General features: G+C 45.0%; 1 protein-coding gene across 5 annotated transcripts in view; it reads right to left on the bottom strand.

Annotated features, from left to right (window-relative positions):
- LOC144683645 (DENN domain-containing protein 2D-like) overlaps positions 1-27,260 on the bottom strand; it is a 119,612-nt gene that overhangs the window by 49,653 nt on the left and 42,699 nt on the right. For all 5 annotated transcript variants that reach the window (XM_078546891.1, XM_078546889.1, XM_078546888.1 and 2 more), the window contains exons 3-4: positions 26,928-27,079; positions 9,300-9,412 (exon numbers count right to left, since the gene is read on the bottom strand). In XM_078546891.1, the coding sequence (XP_078403017.1) occupies positions 9,300-9,412; positions 26,928-27,079 (265 nt within the window). The remainder of the gene's footprint in view (positions 1-9,299; positions 9,413-26,927; positions 27,080-27,260) is intronic.

Below are 27,260 nucleotides of genomic sequence, written 5' to 3'. Positions count from 1 at the left end.
TCCATTATTTTTAAATGTATTTCCATCCATTGTTTCATCTCCACCTTTTAGCTTATTTTGATCCCTTCCCCCCACCCCACCCCCACTAGGGCTATCTGTCACTTGCTTGTCCTGCTTTCTACCCTTAATGTCACCATTAGCACATTCCGCAGCTAATATCACCACCGTCAACACCCCTTTGTCCTTTTGTCTATGGCACCTTTGTCAATCTCTTCTTTGCCTCCACCTATCACTGGCCCTCTATTCAGCTCTACCTGTCCCACCCCCCTCAACCAGCTTATATTTCACCTCATTTTTATATTTCTTAGTTCTAAAGAAGAGTCATACGGACTCGAAACGTTAACTGTATTCCTCTCCACAGATGCTGTCAGACCTGCTGAGTTTTTCCAGCTATTTTTGTTTTTGTTTCAGATTTCCAGCATCCACAGTATTTTGCTTTTATCCAATAAGAGAGAATCTAACTATCGTCCCTTGACGTTCAATGGCATTACTATCACTGAAACCCCCAATATCATCATCCTGGGGGTTACAATTGACCAGAAGCTGAACTGGACTAACCATATAGATGCTGTGGCTACAAGAGCAGATCAGAGGCTAGGAATCCTGCGATGAGTAACTCACTTCCTGACTCCCCAAAGCCTGTCCACCATCTACAAGGCACAAGTCAGGAGTGTGATGGAATACTCACCACTTGCCTGGATGAGTGCAGCTCTAACAACACTCAAGAAGCTTGACACTGTCCAGGCCAAAGCAGCCCGCTTGATTGGCACCACATCCACAAACATTCACTCCCTCCACCACCGATGCACAGTGTGTACCATCTATAAGATGCACTGCTGGAATTCACCAAGGCTCCTTAGGCAGTGCCTTCCAAACCCACAACTGTCACCATCCAGAAGGACAAGGGCAGCAGATACATGGGAATGCCAACACCTGGAAGTTCCCCTCCAAGCCACTCACCATCCTGACTTGGAAATATATCGCCGTTCCTTCACTGTCGCCGGGTCAAAATCCTGGAACTCCCTCCCTAACAGCACTGTGGGTGTACCTACACCACATGGACTGCAGCGGTTCAAGAATGCAGCTCACCACCACCTTCTCAAGGGAAATTAGGGATGGGCAATAAATGCTGGCGCAACCAGCGAAGCCCACCTCCCGGGAATGAATAAAAAAAAGACAGCACAGAAGGAGGCCATTCAGCCTATCGAGACCATGTTGCTCTTGGTAGAGCAAGTCAGCTAATTCCCTCAAGAGCCCATCCAATTTCCCTTTGAAATCATTCATCATCTCCACTTCCACCACCTACACACCTACCAGGTGCTGCGTAAAATAATTCTTCCTCACATCCCCTATACCCTTTGCCCAAAACCTTATATCTGTGTCCCCTAGTCATTTTGGGAACAGCTTTTCCTCGTCTACACTATCTAAACCTGCCAGTATCGTAGACACCTCTATCAAATCTCCCCTCAATCTCCTTAACTCCAAGGAGAAGAAGCCCAGCTTCTCCAACTTAACCTTGTAGCTAAACTCCCTCATCCCTGGAACTATTCTGGTAAATCTCCTCTGCAGCCTTTCAAGAACCCTCACATCCTTCCTAATATGCGGTGACCAGAACTGGATATAATGCTCTAGTTGTGGATTTCCCTGCTTTTGTACTCAATGCCACTAGTTATGAAGTCCAAGATCCTATATGCTTTGCTAACCACTCTCCCAATTTGTCTTGAAGATTCATGCACATGAACCCCTAGATTCCTCTGTCCCTGCACGTGCTTTAGAACTAGGCTATTACGTCAAAATGGCCTCTTCCAATTCCTACTATTAAAATGCATCACCTCATTTCTCTATATTAAATCCCATCTGCCACTTGTCTGTGCATTCTGCTAGTCTGTCATGTTGCTGTCAATTTGTAACATCCTCGCTGTTCGCTACACTTCCAGGTTTGGTATCATCGGCAAATTTTGATATTTTACTCTGTATTCCAATATCCAAGTCGTTCATTTATATATACACCAAAGAAAGTAATGGTCCTAGCATTGACCCTTGGGAAACACTATCTACCATCCTCCAGTCCAAAAAATAACCATTTACCATAATTCAGTTTTCTGTCCTTAAGCCAATTTTATTTTAATCCAAGCTGACACTAACCCTCCTATTCCATGAACCTCAATTTTGCTAACCAGCCTTTTGTGTGATTCTTTGTCAAACACTTTCTTAAAATCCATTTAAACAACATCCACCACATTCCTTTCATCAAACTTCTCTGTTACTTCATCCAAAAGTTCAAGTAGATTAGTTAAATATGATCTGTCTTTTACAAATCCATGTGGCCCTCTTTAATTAACTCATCTCTCCAAGTTCTTGTTAATTTTTTGCCTGATTATTTTTTCTAAAACCTTATTCACCACTGATGTTCAACTGACCGGTCAGTAGTTACTAGGACTGCCCTTACACCCTTTCTTGAATAAGGGTGTCACATTTGTCACTTTGGCACCTATACCATATCAAAGAAAGATTGGAAGATTATGGCAAGCCCTTCCACTATCTCTATCCCGACTTCCTTTAGCTACCTGGGATGCAAGCCATTCAGACCAGGCAAATTATCTATTCTTACACATAGGCAGAATGTATCAGAAAGACTGGCTATCAATTTTCTCCCCATCCATTACCTCTATCAGAATTATCTCTGCCTAGAATTGAGATGTTACGTTAAACTTGTATAGAGCCTAGTTCAGAGTACACCTGCAGTACTGTGCACAGTTCTGGTTTCCATTTTGTTAATAACAGAAATAAACCTCAACAATTTCAATTGCTACACTTGATAATTACTGTCTTACCATCATTATTACCTTACCAGAACTTTCCATTCCCTATGAGCCCATCTTTTGTAATACAACAAATCTCATGAATTAAATGCTGACTCAAATGGGGTTTTATGATGCCTCAGAGTTCTCTGAATTTTCTCTGAGAACCTCAGCCTTGATGAAAGCCTGCCTCCTTTCATGTAAAGCATTCAAATGTGCAGAAATTGAATTAACTGTAATACCTCCTGGAGTAGGGAGGACAATTGTCTAGCACAGAAGGTAATTTTGGGTTCTCCCTAGGACAATCGATAGGGACCATACCCTCCAATCATCCAAAGTGAATTCTTTGCATGAGCGATCCACATCAGCCAATGAAGTACTTTTGAAGTGTAGTCATTGTTATAATGTAGGAAGCACAACAGGTAATGTGTGCACAGCAAGCTCCCACAAACGGCTATGTGATAATGACCAGATAATCTGTTTTTGTGATGTTGATCATGGGATAAATATTCACCAGGAGAACTTCTTGGTTCTTTGAAATAGTGCAATGGGTCAAGCTCCGCCTGGAGTGTCACTTGAAGCTGGAACCTTATGATTCAGGCGTGAGAGTGTCACCAACTGAGCCACGACTGACACACTAATATACAATTCCTTAACCACATGTACATCATTTTATCAGGATTTTTAATCTTTGATAAGTAGGGGGAGCAAATTGTCGATGTAACTGTAAGATAATTTTAGTTTTTCTTCTCTCTAATTCTTACCACCTGATGCCATTGTTTAACACTGATGAGAAACATCAGGTTTTGTTAAAGGGATACAATAATGCCTAGAATGGGTAAACTGCAAATTCACTAACTTTCCAAAAATAATTGTCTTATTTTTCATTTTTCAAGTTTCATTTGTGCCTTTACCATGCATTTATCAACAGGTGAAATGGTAAGTGAGCAATAGGTCACCTTTAAAGGTGAGACAGATCAAGTACAGTCAAGGTATATTCCCCTGAAGGGGAAATCCAGAACTCCCTGGATGATGAAACAGACAGAGATTAAGGTGAAGCAGGAAAAGTGTGCTTATGACAGATGTCAGGTGGATAATACAACCGAGAACCTGGCTGAATATAGAAAGTTCAGAGGGCAATTGAAAAAGCAAATCAGAGAAGCAAGAAGGAATATGAAAAGAGACTGGCAATTAACATAAAAGGGAATCTAAAAGTCTTCTACAGACATATAAATAGTAAAAGGGTGGTAAAAGGAACACTAGGGCCAATTAGGGACCAAAAAGGGGATTTACGCATAGAGGCAGGAAGCATAGCTGAGGTATTAAATAAATAGTTTACATTTGTCTTTACCAAGGAAAGAGGTGCTACCCAGACTATGGTGAAAGAGGATGTCATTCCAACACTAGAAGGGTGTAAAATTGATAAGCAGCTGGTAACGGATAGGCTGTCTATACTTAACATTGATAAGGCACCAGGACCAGATAAGATGCATCTAAGGATACTGAGGGAAGTGAGAGTGGAAATTGCGGAGGCTCTGGCCATAATTTTTCAGTCTTCCTTAGACTCAGGGGTGGTGCCAGAGGATTGGAGAATTGCAAACATTACACCCTTGTTCAAAAAAGTGTAAAAATAAGCCCAGCACCTACTGGCCAGTCAGTTTAACCTCAGTGATGGGGAAGCTTTTAGGGACAATAATTTGAGACAAAATTAATAGTCAACTTGGGCAGATGCAGGTTAATTAAAGAAAGCCAGCATGGATTTGTTAAGAATTGAGTTTAACTAACTTGCTTGAGTTTTTTGATGAGATAACAGAGAGGGTCGATGTGGGCAATGCTGTTGACATGATGTATATGGACTTCCAAAAGGCAGTTGACACAGTACCGCACAACAGACTTGTGAGCAAAATTAGAGCTCAAGGAATAAAAGGGACAGTAGTAACATGGATACAGAATTGGCAAGTGACAGGAAACAGACAGTAGTGGTTAATGGATGTTTTTCAGACTGGAAGAAGGTATATAGTGTGGTTCCCCAGGGGTCAGTGTTGGGACCCTTGCTCTTCCTGATATATATTAATAACCTAGACATTGGTGTACAGAGCACAATTTAAAAAATTTATAGATGATACAAAACTTAGAAGCATTGTGAACTGTGAGAAGGATTGTGTCAAATTTCAAAAGGACATAGATAAATTGGTGGAATGGGCAGAAAGGTGGCAGATGAAATTTAATGCAGAGAAATGTGAAGTGATTTATTTTGGTAGGAAGAACATGGAGAGACAATATAAAGTAAAGGGTACAATTCTAAAGGGATACACGAGCAGAGGGATATAGGTGTATATGTGCATAAATCATTGAAGTTGGCAGGACAGATTGAGACAGCAGTTAATAAAGCACACGGCATCCTGCGCTTTATCAATAGGGGCATGGAGTACAAAAGCAAGGAAGTTATGTTAAACCTGTATAAAACACTGGTTCAGACTCAAATGGAGTATTGCATCCAGTTATGGGCACTACACTTTAGGAAGGATGTGAAGGCATTCAGGAGAATGCAGAAAAGATTCCTGAGAATGGTTCTAGAGATGAGGAACTTCAGTTACTTAGATAGACTGGAGAAGTTAGAATTATTCTCATTGGAGAAGAGAAGACTGAGGGGAGATTTGACAGAGGTATTCAAAATCATGAGGGGTCTGGACAGAGTAGATAAAGAGCTGTTCCCATTAGTGCAAGGATCAAGAAGCTGCGGGCACAGATTTAAAGAAATTTGCAAAAGAAGCAATGGCGACATGAGGAAAAACCTTTTCACGCAGCGAGTGGTTAGGATCTGGAATGTACTGGCTGAGACTGTGGTGGAGACAGGGTCAATCGGGGCTTCCAAAATGGAATTGGTTCATTATCTGAAAAGGGGAAAAGACAGAGATGTGGCACTAGGTGAGTTGCTTCTTCAGAACGCCAGCACAAACACACCGGGCCAAATGGCCTCCTCCTGTGCTGTAACTATTCTATGACTCTAGATTTACTGAACAGCATAGGTATCTTGCTGGAGACAATATCAATACTGATAAAATGGCTTACTATAACTATTTTACATGGAATTACAACTCTCTTTAGTGATCTTAAGGCTTTGTCATCATCAACCCTAACACAAGTAGTACTTTTGTATTATTCAATTTTGTGATGATCCTCACTATTTAATGAATTAAGGTAACATTTTAATTGATCTGTTCCATGTATTGTCGAAGTGCAAGTACTATCTAACACAGCACAGTTAAACCAGCCCATAAAAAAGCTCCTGTGTGCCGTACAATTCATTCAGCTTCATCATTATTTTCATTCTTTTCCTCAGAATTCTCTGTATCATGTCATTTCGAAGACCCTGCCTCTCTGCTTTGGACAGTTCATTGCAAAATGATACTTGGAGTCACACCTGCAGTATCTATTAACTATTACATGTTCCTAGGGTTCATTTGTCTATTATTATTGTTCCAATTTTGCCTTCTGCTGTAATAGATAGATCTGCTAAAGATACTTTCATCCTCATTCTACCTGTCTTTAACCTTTCCATTATATTGATGCCTGTGTCCAGTATCAGGGCAACTTCAAAATCTGGCAAGTATTGAGTCCTCTATCCTTTATGCCACTCTGGATTGTCCCACAAGGGCTGAAGGAAACAATTATTTCCCCAGGAATTTTGTTCAGAGCAGCAGACATCTGATCCAACAGGCTCTCCTCTCCAAGAACTGAATACCAGTTAAAATGTGAAGCCTGTCCATCTGAGACACCTTCGCACAATCCAGCAATTTAAATGCTAGCACTGACCCAGAGATCCCCAAATTGAATTTCATCAATCTTCCATACAATCTGTTAAAATCCTTGATCTGTTCCTCAATGGAATTAATATCTGTTTTTTGAAATCTATCAAAATTTAGTGATACCTCCTAGACATTTAACAGATCATCTTCCTTATAAATTTCATCCAGGGACTTTAATAAAAGTTCCAAACCTTCATCAGTATCCAAATGATGGACATCCGCCTCACAAAATACATCTGATTTTACTTCTTTCAGGAAGCAAGAATAGCAAGGCCATACCTTGTTTCCTTTCTGGTTGGGGCACAACCTGTGTTAACATATCCAGTTAATTCTTCCACTGGTCAGATAGTTCAGACTTGGAAGTTAATCATACCCTGACAGTTTACACTTATTTTCTGCCGTTTTTCATAATGGTTAATAGGATTCCAGCTTTCTGTCTGATTTGTGTTTTCTTGGCGTCCAACCTTTAGGTAATCAAACTCTGCTGCCATGTTCTATTCCAGAGAAGGATAGAACTGGAGCCAGTCTCGATACACTTCTATATTTATTTAGAGTTACAAATTGCAAGCATGCACCTTCTAACGCAAACACCACGGTTCAGTCTGTGTTTATTGATAGGGGTCAAGTGAATTTCCAGTAATGCCCACCAACTGCATACTGTTAAACATAAGACTTTGGAGAGGAAAGGGAGGTTGAAGATGGGCAGTAGTTTGCAAAGATGGAGGAGTCAAGGGTGGGTATTTTGAGTGGGTTGGTTATTCGAAGAGAGGATGGATTTTTTGAGGGAAAAGTGGGTTATTTGAGGAGGGGGTGGGTTATTTGAGGAGGGGGTAGGTTATTTGAGGGGAGGATGGGTTATTTGAGGGGAGGGTGGTGTATTTGAGGAGGGGGGTGGGTTATTTGAGGAGGGGGTGGGTTATTTGAGGAGGGGGTGGGTTATTTGAGGAGAGGGTGGGTTATTTGAGGAGAGGGTGGGTTATTTGAGAGGAGGGTGGGGTATTTCAGGAGAGGGTGGGTTATTTGAGGAGGGGGTGGGTTATTTGAGGAAAGGGTGGGTTATTTGAGGAAAGAGTGGGTTATTTGAGGAAAGGGTGGGTTATTTGAGGGGAGGTTGGGTTATTTGAGGAAAGGGTGGGTTATTTGAGGAAAGGGTGGGTTATTTGAGGAAAGGGTGGGTTATATGAGAAAAGGGTGGGTTATTTGAGGAAAGGGTGGGTTATTTGAGGGGAGGGTGGATTATTTGAGGGGAGGGTGGATTATTTGAGGAAAGGGTGCGTTATTTGAAGAGGGGGTGGATTATTTGAGGAGAGGGTGGGTTATTTGAGGAGATGGTGGATTATTTGAGGAGTGGGTGGGTTATTTGAGGAGGGGGTGGGTTATTTGAGGAGGGGGTGGGTTATTTGAGGAGAGGGTGGGTTATTTGAGGAGGGGATGGGTTATTTGAGGGGAGGGTGGGTTATTTGAGGGGAGGGTGAATTATTTGAGGAAAGGGTGGGTTATTTGAGGGGAGGGTGAATTATTTGAGGAAAGGGTGGGTTATTTGAGGAGGGGGTGGGTTATTTGAGGAGGGGGTGGGTTATTTGAGGAGAGGGTGGGTTATTTGAGGAGGGGGTGGGTTATTTGAGGAGGGGGTGGGTTATTTGAGGAGAGGGTGGGTTATTTGAGGAGATGGTGGATTATTTGAGGAGTGGGTGGGTTATTTGAGGAGGGGGTGGGTTATTTGAGGAGGGGGTGGGTTATTTGAGGAGAGGGTGGGTTATTTGAGGAGGGGGTGGGTTATTTGAGGAGAGGGTAGGTTATTTGAGGAGGGGGTGGGTTATTTGAGGAGGGGGTGGGTTATTTGAGGAGGGGGTAGGTTATTTGAGGAGGGGATGGGTTATTTGAGGGGAGGGTGGGTTATTTGAGGGGAGGGTGAATTATTTGAGGAAAGGGTGGGTTATTTGAGGGGAGGGTGAATTATTTGAGGAAAGGGTGGGTTATTTGAGGGGAGGGTGGATTATTTCAGGGGAGGGTGGGGTATTTCAGGAGAGGGTGGGTTATTTGAGGGGAGGGTGGATTATTTGAGGAGAGGGATGGTGGCGACAAATTTGAAGGAGACAGTGCCTGAGGGAAGAGCCGTAAAAAATATCAGCTAACAGCTGCCTGACACAGGCCTGGGGCTCCCTATCTCTATCAGGGCCTGAGAGCCGAAACATCTGAACACAGACCTAAAATTTCCCAACACAGGCCAGGGATTCTCTTTACCAGAGCTTCACTTTGTATCTAATCTGTGCTGTACTTGCCCTGTGTGTGCTTGATGGGTGAACCCTCAGTGCAGTACTGAAGTGGTGCGGCACGATTGGAAGTGCTGTCTTTCGGATGAGCGGTTAAACTAAGACTCTGTCTGCATGGCATCATTGGACGAAGAGCAAGGGAGTTCTGCCTGGTGTCCTTGGCCAACTATATCCTTCAGTCAAGATCAGTAAAATATTACCTGGTTTTTATCACATTGCTGTTTGTGGGAGCTTGCTGTGCACAACTTGGTTGCAGTTTTTCCTACATTACAACAGTGACCACACCTTAAAATTAATTAATTGGCTGTGAAGCACTTTGGGACATTCTAAGGCCACAAAGCTCTTTCTTTCAAATGTGGACTCAAGAAATATAAGTTATAGAATTCCAATGCAGAGTAAACGAGATGGACACAAACCTCTCGTATTCAGTGAGTGGGGCCCAGGTGTTGCCATCTGGAAAACAAAATAGTGGGATCGCTTTGAGTAAACTTTCCTCTTCCTCCTTCTGGGAACGCATCAGATTCTCTCTCTGAAAGGAATGGAAAAACACAAAGATCAGATCCAGATCAACACTCCCCACCCCAGAGATCAGATCCAGATCAACACTCCCCACCCCAGAGATCAGATCCAGACCAACACTCACCACCCCAGAGATCAGATCCAGACCAACACTCCCCACCCCAGAGATCAGATCCAGACTAACACTCCCCACCCCAGAGATCAGATCCAGGCCAACACTCCCCACCCCAGAGATCAGATCCAGACCAACACTACCCACCCCAGAGATCAGATCCAGGCCAACACTGCCCACCCAAGAAATCAGATCCAGGCCAACACTCCCCACCCAAGAGATCAGATCCAGGCCAACACTCCCCACCCCAGAGATCAGATCCAAGCCAACACTATCCCCCACAAGAGATCAGATCCAGGCCAACACTCCCCACCCAAGAGATCAGATCCAGACCAACACTCCCCACCCCAGAGATCAGATCCAGACCAACACTCCCCACCCCAGAGATCAGATCCAGACCAACACTCCCCACCCCAGAGATCAGATCCAGACCAACACTCCCCACCCCAGAGATCAGATCCAGGCCAACACTCCCCACCCCAGAGATCAGATCCAGGTCAACACTCCCCACCCCAGAGATCAGATCCAGATCAACACTCCCCACCCCAGAGATCAGATCCAGACCAACACTCCCCACCCCAGAGATCAGATCCAGACCAACACTCCCCACCCCAGAGATCAGATCCAGACCAACACTCCCCACCCCAGAGATCAGATCCAGACCAACACTCCCCACCCCAGAGATCAGATCCAGGCCAACACTCCCCACCCCAGAGATCAGATCCAGATCAACACTCCCCACCCCAGAGATCAGATCCAGATCAACACTCCCCACCCCAGAGATCAGATCCAGACCAACACTCCCCACCCCAGAGATCAGATCCAGACCAACACTCCCCACCCCAGAGATCAGATCCAGACCAACACTCCCCACCCCAGAGATCAGATCCAGACCAACACTCCCCACCCCAGAGATCAGATCCAGGCCAACACTCCCCACCCCAGAGATCAGATCCAGGCCAACACTCCCCACCCCAGAGATCAGATCCAGGCCAACACTCCCCACCCTAGAGATCAGATCCAGGCCAACACTCCCCACCCCAGAGATCAGATCCAGATCAACACTCCCCACCCCAGAGATCAGATCCAGACCAACACTCCCCACCCCAGAGATCAGATCCAGACCAACACTCCCCACCCCAGAGATCAGATCCAGACCAACACTCCCCTCCCTAGAGATCAGATCCAGACCAACACTCCCCACCCCAGAGATCAGATCCAGGCCAACACTTCCCACCCCAGAGATCAGATCCAGACCAACACTCCCCACCCAAGAGATCAGATCCAGACCAACACTCCCCACCCCAGAGATCAGATCCAGACCAACACTCCCCACCCCAGAGATCAGATCCAGGCCAACACTCCCCACCCCAGAGATCAGATCCAGGCCAACACTCCCCACCCAAGAGATCAGACCCAGGCCAACACTCCCCACCCCAGAGATCAGATCCAGATCAACACTCCCCACCCCAGAGATCAGATCCAGACCAACACTCCCCACCCCAGGGATCAGATCCAGATCAACACTCCCCACCCCAGAGATTAGATCCAGATCAACACTCCCCACCCCAGAGATCAGATTCAGACCAACACTCCCCACCCCAGAGATCAGATCCAGACCAACACTCCCCACCCCAGAGATCAGATCCAGACCAACAGTCCCCACCCCAGAGATCAAATCCAGATCAACACTCCCCACCCCAGAGATCAGATCCGGACCAACACTCCCCACCCCAGAGATCAGATCCAGACCAACACTCCCCACCCCAGAGATCAGATCCAGACCAACACTTCCCACCCCAGAGATCAGATCCAGACCAACACTCCCCACCCAAGAGATCAGATCCAGACCAACACTCCCCACCCCAGAGATCAGATCCAGACCAACAATCCCCACCCCAGAGATCAGATCCAGGCCAACACTCCCCACCCCAGAGATCAGATCCAGGCCAACACTCCCCACCCCAGAGATCAGATCCAGATCAACACTCCCCACCCCAGAGATCAGATCCAGGCCAACACTCCCCACCCCAGGGATCAGATCCAGATCAACACTCCCCACCCCAGAGATTAGATCCAGATCAACACTCCCCACCCCAGAGATCAGATTCAGACCAACACTCCCCACCCCAGAAATCAGATCCAGATCAACACTCCCCACCCCAGAGATCAGATCCAGACCAACAGTCCCCACCCCAGAGATCAGATCCAGATCAACACTCCCCACCCCAGAGATCAGATCCAGACCAACACTCCCCACCCCAGAGATCAGATCCAGACCAACACTCCCCACCCCAGAGATCAGATCCAGACCAACACTCCCCACCCCAGAGATCAGATCCAGGCCAATGCCCAACACCCCTCCCCCCCCTCCCCCACACCCTCTACCACTTTCTCCTTCAGTCCCTGCCCACCCACACACCCCACCCCCTCCCCTTCACCCCCTGCCCACTTCCCCCACATCCCCTGCCCCAAAAAACAGGCATGATAGCCCAGCACAATTCTAGAAACAAGGATGCCCTCATCGGACCCTCTCTCACCAGACACAGCCACTCTCCCTGGACACTCACTCCACTCTTCCCTGACACTCACGCCCCTCTCCCCTGACACTCAACCCTCTCTCTCCGGGCACTCAATCCCCTCTCCCTCGACACCCAACACCCTCTCCCCCAACATTCACCCCCCTCTACCCTGACACTCATCCCTGACACTCAACCCCCTCTCCCCGGCGCTCAACCCCCTCTCCCCTGACACTCATCCCCCTCTCCCCGGCGCTCAACCCCCTCTCCCTTGACACTCAACCCCCTCTCCCCCGACACTCAACCCCCTCTCCTCCGACACTCAAACCCCTCTCCCCCAACACTCAAACCCCTCTCCCCCAACACTCAACCCCCTCTCCCCCGACACTCAACCCTCTCTCCCCTGACATTCACCCCCCCTCTCCCCTGACACTCAACCCCCACTCCCCCGACATTCACTCCCCTCTCCCCTGACACTCAACCTCCTCTCCACCAACACATAACCCCCTCTCCCGCTACACTTAACACCCTCTCCCGCGACACTCAAAACCCTCTCCCCCGACACTCAACACCCTCTCCCCCGACACTCAACACCCTCTCCCCGGAAACTCTCCCCCCCCTCTCCAGACACTCACCTTTGTCCCTGGTATGCTTGGCCCATGACACACTGCCCCCCAGACAGTCAAAACCCAGCCCTGGAAACTTGACACATCGTCTCAGACACATAGCGCATCCTGGAAGCACTGTCTTTTTTATTTATTCATTCATAGGATGTGAGCATCGCTGTCTAGGCCAGCATTTATTGCCCATCCCTAATTGCCTCTTGAGAGGGTGGTGGTGAGCTGCCTTCTTAAACCGTTGCACTCCACGTGGTGTAGGTACACCCACAGTGCTGTTAGGACGGGGGTTCCAGGATTTTGACCCAGCGACAGTGAAGGAATGGTGATATATTTCCAAGTCAGGATGGTGAGTGGCTTGAATGGGAACTTCCAGGTTGTGGTGTTCCCATCTATCTGCTACCCTTGACCTTCTAGATGGTAGACGTCGTGCGTTTGGAAGGTGCTTCTAAGGAGCCTTGGTGAATTCCTGCAGTGCACCTTGTAGATGGTACACACTGCTGCTACTGTGGGTCGGTAGTGGAGGGAGTGAATTTATGTGGATGGGGTGTCAATCAAGCGGACTGCTTTGTCCTGGATGCTGTTGAGTGTGGTTGGAGCTGCACTCCAGTAGCTGAGGAGTCGCGAATGGTGCTGAACATTGTGCAATCATCAGCGAACATCCCCACTTCTGACCTTATGGTAGAAGGAAGGTCATTGATGAAGCAGCTGAAGATGGTTGGGCCTAGGACACTACCCTGAGAAACTCCTGCAGTGATGTCCTGGAGCTGAGATGACTGACCTCCAACAACCACATCCATCTTCCTTTGTGCTAGGTATGACTCCAATCAACGGAGAGTTTTACCCCTGATTCCCATTGACTCCAGTTTTGCTAGGGCTCCTTGATGCCACACTCGGTCAAATGTGGCCTTGATGTCAAGGGCAGTCACTCTCACCTCACCTCGGAAGTTCAGCTCTTTTATCCATGTTTGAACAAGGCTGTAATGAGGTCAGGATTTGAGTGACCCTGGCAGAACCCAAACTAAGTGTCAGTGAGCAAATTATTGCTAAGCAGATGCCACTTGACAGCACTGTTGATGACCCCTCACATAACTTTACTTATGATCGAGAGTGGACTGATGGGGTGGTAATTGGCTGGGTTGGATTTGTCCTGCTTTTTGTGGACAGGACAAACCTGGGCAATTTTCCACATAGCATCCAGGTAGATGCCAGTGTTTTAGCTGTACTGGAACAGCTAGGCTAGGGGCTCAGCAAGTTCTGGAGCACAAGTCTTCAGTAGCATTGCCGGAATATTGTCAGGACCCATAAACATTGCAGTATCCAGTGCCGTCAGCCGTTTCTTGCTATCACACGGAGTGAATCGAATTGGCTGATGACTGGCATCTGTGATGCTGGGGGCCTCTGGAGGAGGACGAGATGGATCGTCCACTTGGCACTTCTGGCTGAAGGTTGTTGCAAATGCTTCAGCCTTATCTTTTGCACTGATGTGCTGGGCTCCCCCATCATTGAGGATGGGGATATTTGTGGAGTCTCCTCCTCCAGTGAGTTGTTTAATGTCCACCACCATTCACGACAGGATGTGGCAGGACTGCAGAGCTTACATCTAATCCATTCATTGTGGGATCGCTTAGCTCTGTCTATTGTTTGCTGCTTATGGTGTTTGGCATGCAAGTAGTCCTGTGCTGTAGCTTAACCAGGTTGACACCTCATTTTTAGGTATGCCTGGTGCTGCTCCTGGCATGCCCTCCTGCACTCTTCATTGAACCTGGGATATGCTGAGCCATGAGGTTACAGATTTTGGTTGAATACAATTCTGCTTTTGCTGATGGTCCATAGCGCCTCATGATTGCCCGATTTTGAGTTGCTAGATCTATTTGAAATCTATCCCGTTTAGCACGGTGGTAGTGCCACACATTATGATGGAGGGTATCCTCAATGTGAATGTGGGACTCTGTCTCCACAATGACTGTGCGGTGGTCACTCCTACAGATACTGTCATGGACAGTTGCATCCGCGGCAGGCAGGTTGGTGAGGATGGAGCCAAGTATGTTTTTCCCTCTTTTTAGTTCCCTCACCATCTGCTGGAAACCCAATCTAGCAGCTATGTCCTTTAGGATTCCGCCAGCTCGGTCAGTAGTGGTGCTACCGAGCCACTCTTTGGCCCCCCATCAGAGTACATTCTGCGTTCTAGTTCAACATGGAGGAGCACTGGTTCACCAGCTGAGGGAGGGCGGTACGTGGTAATCAGCAGGAGGTTTCCTTGCCCATGTTTGACCTGATGCCATGAGGCTTCATGAGGTCCAGCTCGTTGAGGGCTCCCAATGCAACTCCTTCCCAACTGTATACCACTGTGCCACCACCTCTGCTGGGCCTGTCCTGCTGGTGGGACAGGACATACCCAGGAATGGTGATGTTGGTGTTTGGGACATGATCTCTAAGGTATGATTCTGTGAGTATGGCTACGTCAGGCTGTTGCTTGACTAGTCTGTGAGACAGCTCTCCCGGTTTTGGCACAAGACCCCAAATGTTGGCAAGGAGGACTTTGTAAGGTTGGCAGGGCTGGGTTTGCTGTTGTTGTAACAAGAAGCTATTAATGTATATAATATTTTGGAAAACATTTTTCTTTTAAAATAGAGGTTAATCTATGGGTATGTCTTAACTGGATTGAAGCCAGCTAGTCTGGATGCTTTGGTATGTACTAGTTTTGATATGTAAGAGAGAGCATGCATTTGCATTTTTTTGAATAGAGCATTCAAGAAGTGGGTGAAAACTTGCCGCCTTTCTAACAGCTAGCAAGCAAAATGTTTGTACTACTAATAAAATTGGTACAGTGAATGGGATTTCATTGGTAAAAAGTAAAGTTCAAAGAGACTGGTGAGACAATGAGAATTTTAATTCAATCAGTGGTGGTTGGTTTAACTTCAGTAGTTTTCGGTGCGCAGGCAGGGGCAATGTAAGATCAAAAGGCAGCTGCAAGCCTCTAACTGGCTGCACAGTGAAAAGAACCTCATTCTGAATTTGTAAGGTGAAAATGCTCTGCCTGGTGTTTGGTTAAGTCTATGGGTTGTTGTTGCCTTAATGGAGATTAGTTTGGGGATTTGATAAAAGTTATGATAGGAGTAATTTATAGCCATGTGTATATATATTTTAACCTGTGTAAAATAATAAAATGTTTCAGTTAGTTTAATGTAAAACCTCAAGAACTGATAGTCTGATTCCTGAACTTAGAGTCACATCTCAAACATAACACTTAAAATTATAGGTTATGACAGTTGTTTAATGTTTACCTCTGGGATTTTTAAATAACTCCACTTTACCAACTGCATCGGCCATAACAACCGGGGGCTGTGCCAGGATAAATTATATTTCTAATTCCTCGATTGGTGGATCGTAATGCTTACGAGTACGAGAGGCTCTTTGAATTCAGGAGTTGGTGAGGTATTTTAGAAGTGACGAGACTGCAAGATGGCTTTGGTAATTGCTAAGACTTGTCTGAGAGTAGAAGAGATAACTCTGATTGGGTTGGAGAGAATAACCAAAAGTAAGTTAACAGAGATGGCGGACAAACTTTAAACAACTGTAATTGGGGTTACCTGCGGAAATTAGGAAGTCTGATATAGTTAAAAGAATAGCACAGCATCGACAATTGGAAGTGAAACCTGACATTAGCAAGTCACAGCTGGAGGAAGTGAGACTTCAGTTACAAATGAAAAAGCTTGAATTAGAAGAAAGGCAGAGAAATGGCTTTTAACAGGGAATTAGAAATTGCGAAGATGGCGAAGGAGGAAAGAGAAAGAGAGAGAGAAAAAGAATTCCAACTGAAAATGTTGGCAGTTAGAAAAGAGACGTCAGTAGGTGAGGAAGGATTTGACTCCAGAGTAGAACCCAGTGGGGATATGCTTAAATTTGTACAAGCTCTTCCAAAGTTTGAGCAAACAGCGATTGAAGCATTCTTTATTTCATTTGAGAAGCTAGCTAAACAGGTGAAATAGCCACAGGAACTGGACATTATTATTACAGTCTAAGTTATTAGGTAGGGGGGCTTGAGGTATATGCTTCGTTTTCAGAAGAAATGCCAGTGAATTACGATGTGGTGATAAAGGCTATTTTGAGTGCAGATGAGTTGGTTCCTGAGGCATACAGGCAGAAATTTAGGAATATGAGAAAACAGCCTGGGCAAACTTAAATTGAGTTTGAAAGAGTAAAACAAAGTAATTTTGACCGGTGGACACGGGCGTTAAAAATAGAGACAACATATGCAGCGCTTGGGGAAGTCATTCGTTTGGAAGAATTTAAAGATTCAATTCCTTCGGTAGTGAGAACACATGTGGAGGAACAGAGGGTTCAAACTGTAAGACAAGCAGCAGAGATAGCTGATGATTATGAGTTAGTTCATAGAACTAAACCTTTTTACCATCGCCCTTTCAAAATGGAAAAGGATAAAAAGTGAGAAGGTGAAAGGAAGGCAGGTAGTCAGGGAAGAGAAGGAGTAGCTGGAAATTCCCAGGAAGTTTTCTCTCAGAATAAAACAGAAGGTGCTGAAGGTAGAAGTGACATTTGAAAATGGAGGCGTTTTCACTGTAATAAAGTGGGGCATACGAAGTTAGTGTTTTGGAGGTTGCAGAAAAAATCTGTTGGAATTATTGGAGTACAGATAAGCTCTGGAAGTAAAAGTACTGTGGGTTCTGAGGTTCAGACACAAGAGAAACCAGTGGTTTGTGTACAGGTGAAATATGGAGAATCAGTAAAAGGTAAAGAAGTGGGAAACAAAAAATAAAAAATACCTGGAAAAACTCAGCAGGTCTGTCAGCATTGGCGGAGAAGAGTATAGTTGACGTTTCGAGTCCTCATGACCCTTCAGCAGAACGTGGGGATGTGTTCACAGTTTACTCAAGAGAATTCCGAGGAGCAGGTTGCAGAAATGTTTAAAGACTTTGTATGTGAAGGGAAAGTCTTTCCATGTGCACAGGGTGGAGTAGGTAAAGATGTTAAAATATTAAGAGACACAGGGGATAGTCAACCCTTAATGTTGTGGGATAGTGATATTTGTTGTTCAAAGGGAGTGTTGCAGGAGAAGGTAATAATGAGTGGGGTTCATGGAGATGCTAAATCTATTCTGTTGTGGAAGATAAATTTAAAAAGTAGATGGAAGATAGGTGAGGTTAGAATTGGAGTGGTTGAAAAATTACCCATTGCAGGAGTTCAATTTATTCTGATATAGCTGGATCGCAAATGCGTGTGATGCCTATGGTAGTTGAGCAGCCTGTAGAAGTGTTTTCAGCAGAAGTGCTATAGAAGGAACATCCTGGATTGTTTCCTGATTGTGTGATAACAAGATCAAAGGCTCATCAGGAAGAACAAAATAAATAAGATAAGGAGGCAGTTCAAAGGCAAGAAGAAGGTCAAGTGTTGAAATCCAAAACAAAAACAAAAATACCTGGAAAAACTCAGCAAGTCTGGCAGCATCTGCGGAGAGGAACACAGTTAACGTTTCGAGTACCTTGCTTGTCCTGCTTTCTACCCTTAATTTTCACATTCCTTAGATAATATCACCACCTTCAACACCTCTTTGTCCTTTTGTCTGTGACATCTTTTGGTTATGTCCACCTATCACTGGCCCTCTATCCAGCTCTACTTGTAGATATAGTCAAATTCAGTAGAACCTGTCATATATGTCAAGTAACAGGAAAAGCACAAGCAGTGATTAAGCCGGTGCCTTTAATTCCAATACCAGCATTTGAAGAACCTTTTACCAGGGTCATGATTGATTGTGTAGACCCCCTCCCTAAGACTAAAAGTGGAAATCAGTACTTACTCACAATAACGGGTGTGTCTACCAGGTTTCCTGAAGCGATACCTTTAAGAAATATTACAACTAAGAAGATTGTGGAGGAGTTAATTAATTTTTTTACAAGATATGGTTTACCTAAAGAAATAGAATCAGATCAGGGGTCAAATTTCATGGTCACAGCTGTTTAAGGAAGTAATGAACAGTTTAGGGACAAAACAGTTTAAGTCAACAGCTTACCATTCAGAGTCACAAGGAGCTTTGGAAAGATGGCATCAAACTTTAAAAACTATGATGAGAGCGTACTGTCAGGATTATGCACAGGATTGGGATACAGGAATTCCAAGTTTGTTATTTGCTATTAGAGACGCTACTAATGCATCGACTGGTTTTAGCCCTTTTGAACTAGTTTATGGTCATGAGGTAAGGAGGCCACTGAAATTGATTCGTGAGAAATTGGTGGGTTGAAATTCAGAAACTACTCTCCTGGGTTACGTATCAGATTTCAGAGAACGATTGAGCAAAGCATGTCAGTTGGCTAGGGGACATTTAAAGATATCACAGCAACTGATTAAAGTGAAAGCAGATAAGAAGGCTAAAAGTTGCATTTTTGTTACTGGAGGGAAAGTATTAGTTTTGTTACCAGTACTAGGGGATTCATTAAATGCAAGATTTAGTGGGCCTTACAGGACTGAAAAGAAATTGAGTGAAGTAAATTATTTAATAAATACTCCAGATAGAAGAAAGAAGCAGAGGGTGTGTCATGTAAATATGCTTAAAAAGTGCTTTGACAAGAAAAAGGAACAAAAGGAGGTGTTAGTGGTGGTGGATGATGAGAAAGAGGTAGAAATGCAGGACCCTGAAATTGATTTTCCTCTATTCAAATTGAATAATGAGGGGGTGCTTGAAAATTTAAATGAAATATTGAATTATCTTCCAAGCAAGGTCAAAGTGCTTTGGAAAAGCTATTGCAGTCACACAAACCTATTTGTGGAAATAAACTGAGAAAGACACATTTAACTTCACATGATGTTTGTATAGAAATATCATCTTCATTGAGGCAACAACCTTATAGATTAAATCTGGCAAAGTAACCACAAGTATAAAAAGAAATTGACTTCATGCTCCAAAATGATATCATTGAGTCTAGTTGCAGTAACTGGAGTTCGCCTATTGTAACTCTTTTAGGAGTCAACCAATTAAACAAAATGAACAAAATGAGGGATAAAATAAACACAGCCCCTAAGTCAGGTCAGCTGTAAAACTAAGGACAAAGTTTAAAGGAAACTTACAAACATTAAACCAAAATGTGATTAAAGGGGTCGATAAAACACCCCAGTCCCCGCAGTGCCCACTGGGCACGGAGGCCTCGAGAGTGCCGACAGACACCGTGTGCTCCCTCTCCAGGGACACCCGGCTGCGAATGTAGCCGCGGAAGAAGGCCAAACAATCTGGTAGGATGACCCCCTCGATTGCCCGCTGCCTGGACCTGTTAATGGCCAACTTGGCCAGGCCTGGGAGCAGGTTCACGAGGAGGTCCTTCTCCTTCCCGGCCCCCCTCCGCACCGGGTGTCCGTAGATCAGGAGCGTGAGGCTGAAGTGCAAACAAAACATTAATAAAAGGTTTTTCAAGTAACTGAAAAGGGAGTGCAGCCTATCACACCCTATATAAGCATGGTCCACGGACTCCACAAGACCACAAAAAGGGCAGGTGTCCCAGGAGTCCGTGAACCTACACATTCTCCAGTTGTAGGGGACTGCTGCGTGCAACACCCTCCAACCCAGGTCCCCGATAGAAAGCGGGAGGACACCTCCGTAGAGGGCCTCCCAACGGGGGCCTCTGCCGCTGGATGGCAACAAGGCACACCAAGGCGTGTCCGGGCGGCGGACGAGGGCGAGAAAATGGAAGGTGTGCAGCAGCAGTCCGTACAGAAAGCTCCTCTGTGCCATGCCAAATAGCACGGAGGGCATGTCCCCGAGGCGGCTCATATTGCAGGGCACCGGCACTTGAGGGAGGGTTCAGGGCTTGGGGTCAATGTGGAATTCCGTCCGAACAGGGGAACGTTCAGGCGGAAGACCACTGCGCACCTGGGCCACGTCGAGACCTAAAATTATGTCGGGTCTGAGCACAACCGTTCTTAGGTCGCGGATGGCATCGGCCGCGAGCTGGACACTCATAGACGCGCCAACTCCTGCGGGAGCATCCAGCCCAATCCTCCGCCACCAAGCACGTCCCCGATCCTGGTCACCCCCGCAGCCACAGCCCTCCTCTCCGCCAGCCACTGAAAAGGACGGAGGGGCAGATTCCTGAGTAGAGGCTCTCTGACGATAGCTGCTACTCCTGATGGGGGAGAGCTGCGTTGCGGGGCGTCCATGTTCCAGACTTTGATCAGGTCCTGGTAAAAGACGGGCAACGCCTGCAAGGAGCCACCGAGGCCCCTCTGCTCTATAAACAGGAGCTGCACGTCATAATTCAGGCCGTGCACCTGACGGAAGAAATACGTCGCCAGGGCACACCATCGCCTATTGTACTGGTACCGAAACTGGATGGAACACAAAGACTGTGTGTGGACTATTGAAAAGTGAATGCGATTTATATTGATGATCTAATTGTTTTCAGTCAGATGTGGGAGGAGCATTTACAGCATCTGGAAGAATTATTTACTCGACTACAAGAAGCTAATTTGGTGATGAACTTGACTAAAAGTGAATTTGCAAAAGTGCAAATTATGTTTCTAGGCCACACCATTGGACATGGTAAGGTGGCTCCGAGAGATAGTCATAGAGTCATAGATAGTCATAGGGTCATAGTCTACAACACAGAAAAAGGCCCTTCGGCCCATCGAGTCTGCACCGGTCAAACACGTACCTAGCTATTCTAATCCCATTTTCCAGCACTAGGCCCATAGCCTTGTATGCCGTGGCATCGCAAGTGCACATCCAAATACTTCTTAAATGTTATGAGGGTTACTGCCTATACCACCCTTTCAGGCAGTGAGTTCCAGATTCCCACCACCCTCTGGATGAAAAATTCTTCCTCACATCCCCTCTAAACCTCCTGTCCCTTACCTTAAATCTAAGCCCCCTGGTTATTGATCCCTCCACCAAGGGGAAAAGTTCCTTCCTGTCTACCCTACCTATGCCCCTCATAATTTTATACATCTCAATCATGACCCCCCTCAATCTCCTCTGCTCCAGGGAAAATAACCCCAGTCTATCCAATCTCTCCTCATAACTAAAACTCTCCAGCCCAGGCAACATCCTTGTAAATCTCCTCTGCAATCTCTCTAGTGCAATCACATCCTTCCTATAATACGGATTCCAGAACTGCATGCAATACTCTAGCTGTGGCCTAACCAATGTTTTATACAGTTCCAGTATAACCTCCCTGCTCTTATATTCTATGCCTTGGCTAATAAAGGCAAGTATCCCATGTGCCTTCTTAACCACCTTATCTACATGTCTCGCTACCTTAAGGGAGTGGTGGACATGTACACCAAGGTCCCTCTGATCCTCGGTACTTCCCAGGTTCCTACCATTCATTGTGTATTACCGTGCCTTGTTTGCCCTGCCCAAGTGCATCACCTCACACTTATCCGGATTAAATTCCATTTGCCACTGATCAGCCCATTTGACCAGCCCGTCTATATCCTCCTGTAATCTAAGGCTATCCTCCTCACTATTTACAACCCCACCAATTTTCATGTCATCTGCGAACTTACTGATCAATCCTGCTACATTCAAGGCTAAATTGTTTATACATACCACAAAAAGCAAGGGACCCAACACCAATCCCTGTGGAACCCCACTGGACACAGGCATCCAGTCACAGAAACATCTCTCAACCATCACCCTCTGCTTCCTGCCACTCAGCCAATTCTGGATCCAATTTGCCAAATTGTCTTGGATCCCATAGGCTCTTACATTCATTATCAGTCTCCCATGTGGGACCTTATCAAAAGCCTTGCTGAAGTCCAAGTAGACTATGTCAAATGCATTGCCCTAATCTACACACCTGGTCACCTCTTTGGAAAATTCAATCAAATTGGTCAGATATGACCTCCCCTTAACAAAACCATGCTGACTGCCCTTGATTAATCCCTGCGTCTCCAAGTGTAGATTAGTTTCCCCACCACTGAGGTTAGACTGACTGGCCTGTCATTCCCTGGTTTATCCCTTCCTCCCTTCTTGAATAACAGTATCACATTGGCTGTCCTCCAGTCCTCTGGCATCTCTCCTGTGGCCAGAGGGGTATTGAAAATTATTGCCAGTGCCCCTGCTATCTCTTCCCTTGCCTCACTCAACAGCCTGGGATACATTTTATCTGGGCCTGGAGATTTATCTACTTTTAAGCCTGCCAGACCACTTAGAGCCTCCTCTCTTTCTAAGCTAATTTCTTGAAATATATCTCAGTCCTTCTGCCCGATTTCCATACCCATGTCATCCCTCTCACTTGTGAACACCAACAAAAAGTATTCATTTAGAACCCTACTTACGTCTTCGGGCTCCACACACAAATTATCACTATGGTCCTTAATGGGCCCTACTCTTTCCCTAGTTACTCTCTTACTCTTAATGTACTCGTAAAATAACTTTGGAATTTCCTTTATTTTACCTGCCAATGCTTGTCCATGCCACCTTTTTGCTCTCCTAATTTCCTTTTTAAGTTCCCCCCTACACATTCTATACTGCTCTCAGGCTTCCGCTGTTTTGAGCCCTCGGTTTCTGCCATAAGCCTCCCTTTATCTCTTTACCCAATCCTGTATATCCCTCGACATCCAGGGTTCCATGGATTTGTTGGTCCCACCCTTTGTCTTCACTGGAATATGTTGGCCTTGTACTCTCCCTATTTCCTTCTTGAATGAGTCCCACTGCTCTGACGCAGATTTACCTAGAGTAGCTGCTCCCAGTCCACTCTGGCCAAATCATATCTGACCTTATTAAAATTGGTCTTCCCCTAATTTAGAACTCTGACTTCTGGCCCATCCTTGTCCTTTTCCATAACAACCTCGAATCTAATGGAGTTATGATCACTATCTGCAAAATGCCCCCCCACTGATACCTCTACCACTTGCCCGGCTTCATTCCCTAAAATTAAGTCCAGGACCGCCCCCTCTCTTGTAGGACTTTCTATGTACTGGCTTAAAAAGCTCTCCTGGATGCATTTTAAGAATTCTGCTCCCTCTAAACCTATCACACTGTGACTAACCCAGTTAATGTTGGGGAAGTTGAAATCCCCCACTATTACTATCCTATTACTTTTACACTTCTCTGAAATTGGCCTACATATCTGCTCTTCTATTTCTCTCTGATTGTTTGGGGGCCTATTGTACACTCCCAGCAATGTGATTGCTCCTTTTTTGTTTTTCAGTTCTACCCATATGGCTTCATTTGAGGAGCCTTCTAAGATGTCATCCCTCCTTACTGCTGTATTTGATTCCTTGATCAATATTGCGATACCCCCTCCTCTTTTACCTCCTTCCCTGTATAGCCTGAAGACCCTATATCCTGGAATATTGAGCTGCCAATCCTGCCCCTTTCTCAACCATGTCTCTGTGACAGCAATGACATTATACTTTGCATAGATGCAAAAGTCAAGGCTATCATGGATTTCCCAGTGCCTACAGCAAAATGAGAAGTTTTGAGATTTCTGGGCATGAGTGGGTTTTACCAGAAATTTGTACCAAACTTTAGACAAGTGGTTACTCCACTGACTGAATTATTAAAAACGAACAAGAAATTTCAATGGACACTGGAGTGTCAGGAGGCATTTGTTAGTTTGAAAACTGTATTAACTATGACACCAGTGTTGGCAGTACCCAATTATGCCAAGCAATTCAAGTTGGCTGTTGACGCAAGTGATATAGGCATTGGGGTTGTACTATTACAAGAAGCTGACACTGGAATTGAAAAACCAATAGTTATTTTTCCTGGAAACTGAATGTAGATCAGAGAAGATATTCAACGATTGAGAAAGAGACTTTGAGCATTTGAGCGTTAGCATTGCAGCATTTTGAAATTTATGTTGCAAACAATTCATCAGAAACAACTGTTTATACAGACCATAATTCTTTGACGTTTTTGGACAAATTTCAAGACAAAAGTGCAAGGCTTTTCAAACGGAGTCTATTATTACAACCATTTAATCTACGTATTATACGTATTGCTGGAAGAGAAAGTCTGTTCGCAGATACGTTATCAAGAGTTTGAAGCTTAAAGGAAAATGGGACATTTAAAAAAAAAACCTGGGCACAGAACTGGAGCAATTTCTGTTGACACCAAGGACTTGCATATATATTTATGTTAATGCATGTATCTGGTAATATAATAGTGTAATGAGTATAGGAGATGGTGTGAGATGGGTTATTAAAATGAAGTGGTCTTTTAGAATTATGACGGTTTATTTTTTGATAAGGAGGGGATGTCATGAAGTTATTAATGTATATAATGTTTTGGAAAATATTTTTCTTTTAAAATAGAGGTTAGTCTATGGGTATGTCTTTATTGGATTGAAGCCAGCTAGTCTGGATGCTTTGGTATGTACTAGTTTTGATATGTAAGAGAGAGAGTGTGCATTTGCATTTTTTGAATAGAACATTCAAGAAGTGGGGTGAAAACTTGATGCCTTTCTAACAGCTACCAAGCAATATGTTTAGATTACTAATAAAATTGGTACAGTGAATGCGGTTTCATTGGTAAAAAGTAAGGTTCAAAAAGACTGGTGAGACAATGAGAATTTTAATTCAATCAGTGGTGGTAGGTATAACTTCAGTAGTTTTCGGTGTGCAGGCAGGGGCAATGTAAGATCAAAAGGTAGCTGCAAGCCTCCAACTAGCTCCACAGTGAAAAGAACCTCATTTTGAATTTGTAAGGTGAAAATGCTCTGCCTGGTGTTTGGTTAAATCTATGAGTTGCTGTTGCCTTAATGGAAATTATTTTGGGAATTTATTAAAAGTTATGATAGTAGTAATTTGTAGCTATGTGTACATATATTTTAACCTGTATAAATTAATAAAATGTTTCATTTAGTTTAATGTAAAGCCTCAAGAACTGATGGTTTGATTCCTGAATTTAAGTTCGCATCTCAAACATAACACTTAAAATTATAGGTTATGACAGTTGTTTAAAGTTTCCCTCTGGGATTTTTAAATAACTCCACTTTACCAACTGCATCGGCCATAACATGTTGTTTTTGGTGCCTAGGTTGATGCCAGGTAGTCCGTCTGGTTTCATTCCTTTTAGACATTTTAGTGGTTTGATACAACTGAGTGGCTTGCTAGGCCATTTCAGAGAGCATTTAAGAGTCAACCACATTGTTGTGGGCCTGGAGTCACATGTAGGCCAGACCAGGTGAGGACAGCAGATTTCCTTCCCTAAAGGGCATTCCTGAACCAGATGGGTTTTTACGACAATCAACAATGGTTTCATTGTCATCATTAGACTCTTAATTCCAGATTTTTATTCAATTCAAATTCCACCATCATGGTCGGGCATGAACCCAGCTCCCCAGAGAATTATACTAGAGGCATGGTTTTACATCCCACGGGCGGGCGCGTTGGGCGTTGGGCGAGTGTCCCGATGTCATTGCGCACTCGCACAATTTTTCAGTTGGTGGGCACACGAGAGAGTCGGCAGCACGCCCGCCGACAATTAAGTGACCTATTAAAGCCCTTAATCAATGAATTTAAACCTATTTCTCACTGCCTGTACAACCTTATGGTTGGCGGGTGGGCAAATCGGCCAAGCAGCCTTTTGATTTTTTAGCAAGCCTCATCCACAGGTGGGATGAGGTTTCCACAATTAAATAAAAAATAAATATACATTTTTGGGCAGAATTTGTATTCTGTTCGTGTTATTGTGAGTTAGTCCCACGTCAGGACATTTTTTTCAGATTTTAAAAACCTTTATTTTTCAATTTAAAACAGGTCAGCTCCTTCAGGCAGCTCCCTGCCTTCAGGGAACTTTCAGTGTGCTCTCCCCCGCGCATGCATACACTTTTGCACTCACCCTCTTCCTGCCCCCACCCCGGCAGCGCTGAGCTTTCCAGTGCACCTTTCACACTGGCTGCCTGTTAATTGGCCAGCCAGCGTGAGATCGCGGTCAGGGGGCATTGCGGGCAGCGGACTGGGACGGGGAACCCGAGCCCCGCCTGCTGCGCACGCCCGACAACCCAAAAATCCTGCCCTGGGTCTCTGCATTACTAGTCCAGTGGCAATAGCACAACCAAACCACCTCCTCCAGTCTGGACTACACTAAATCAGGGATGTCTGAAACACAGACTGACCATCCAAAACTGGCACTGTATGATGTTCTACCATTTCCTCTAGGATGAAATGGATTAATTAGGAATTGACAGCCATGAGGAAGTTCCCTGTCGATCTTCACTAAATGCATTCCTCAATGATATCTCTTACTTCCTACCACATACAAGGTACAGGCAGACGGACAGGTTCTTGCACAATGAAGGACTAAGACAATTATTCACTCACCTTCGGAAATTGGTAGGTTATCTGTGGCTCGTATGTTGCACTGGACTTCTTTAGAGAAACAACCACTAGATATTCAAAGAAGAACTGTGCTGAATATCGGGACACATCTTGTTCTGGCGTCTTCTCTTCAACTGAAATGCTTCTCTCGATGCCTGTTTTAGAAATACAGAATACGCAATTTCTGACTTTCGGTCTTAAATTCCTTCTGGTTGATCTCAACATCCTGTTTATATTGTCAGTGATCTCCTCTCCTGCTCCATGTCTGACAGTCACTGATCTCTAACCCTGTTCCGTGTGTGACAGTCACTGATCTCTAACCCTGTTCCGTGTCTG

The sequence above is a fragment of the Cetorhinus maximus genome, chromosome 8 (genome assembly GCF_964194155.1).
Source record: "Cetorhinus maximus chromosome 8, sCetMax3.hap1.1, whole genome shotgun sequence".
Taxonomy (NCBI): Eukaryota; Metazoa; Chordata; class Chondrichthyes; order Lamniformes; family Cetorhinidae; genus Cetorhinus; species Cetorhinus maximus.
Note: the sequence above shows the minus strand (reverse complement) of the source record. Positions and strands in the feature narration are given on the sequence as shown.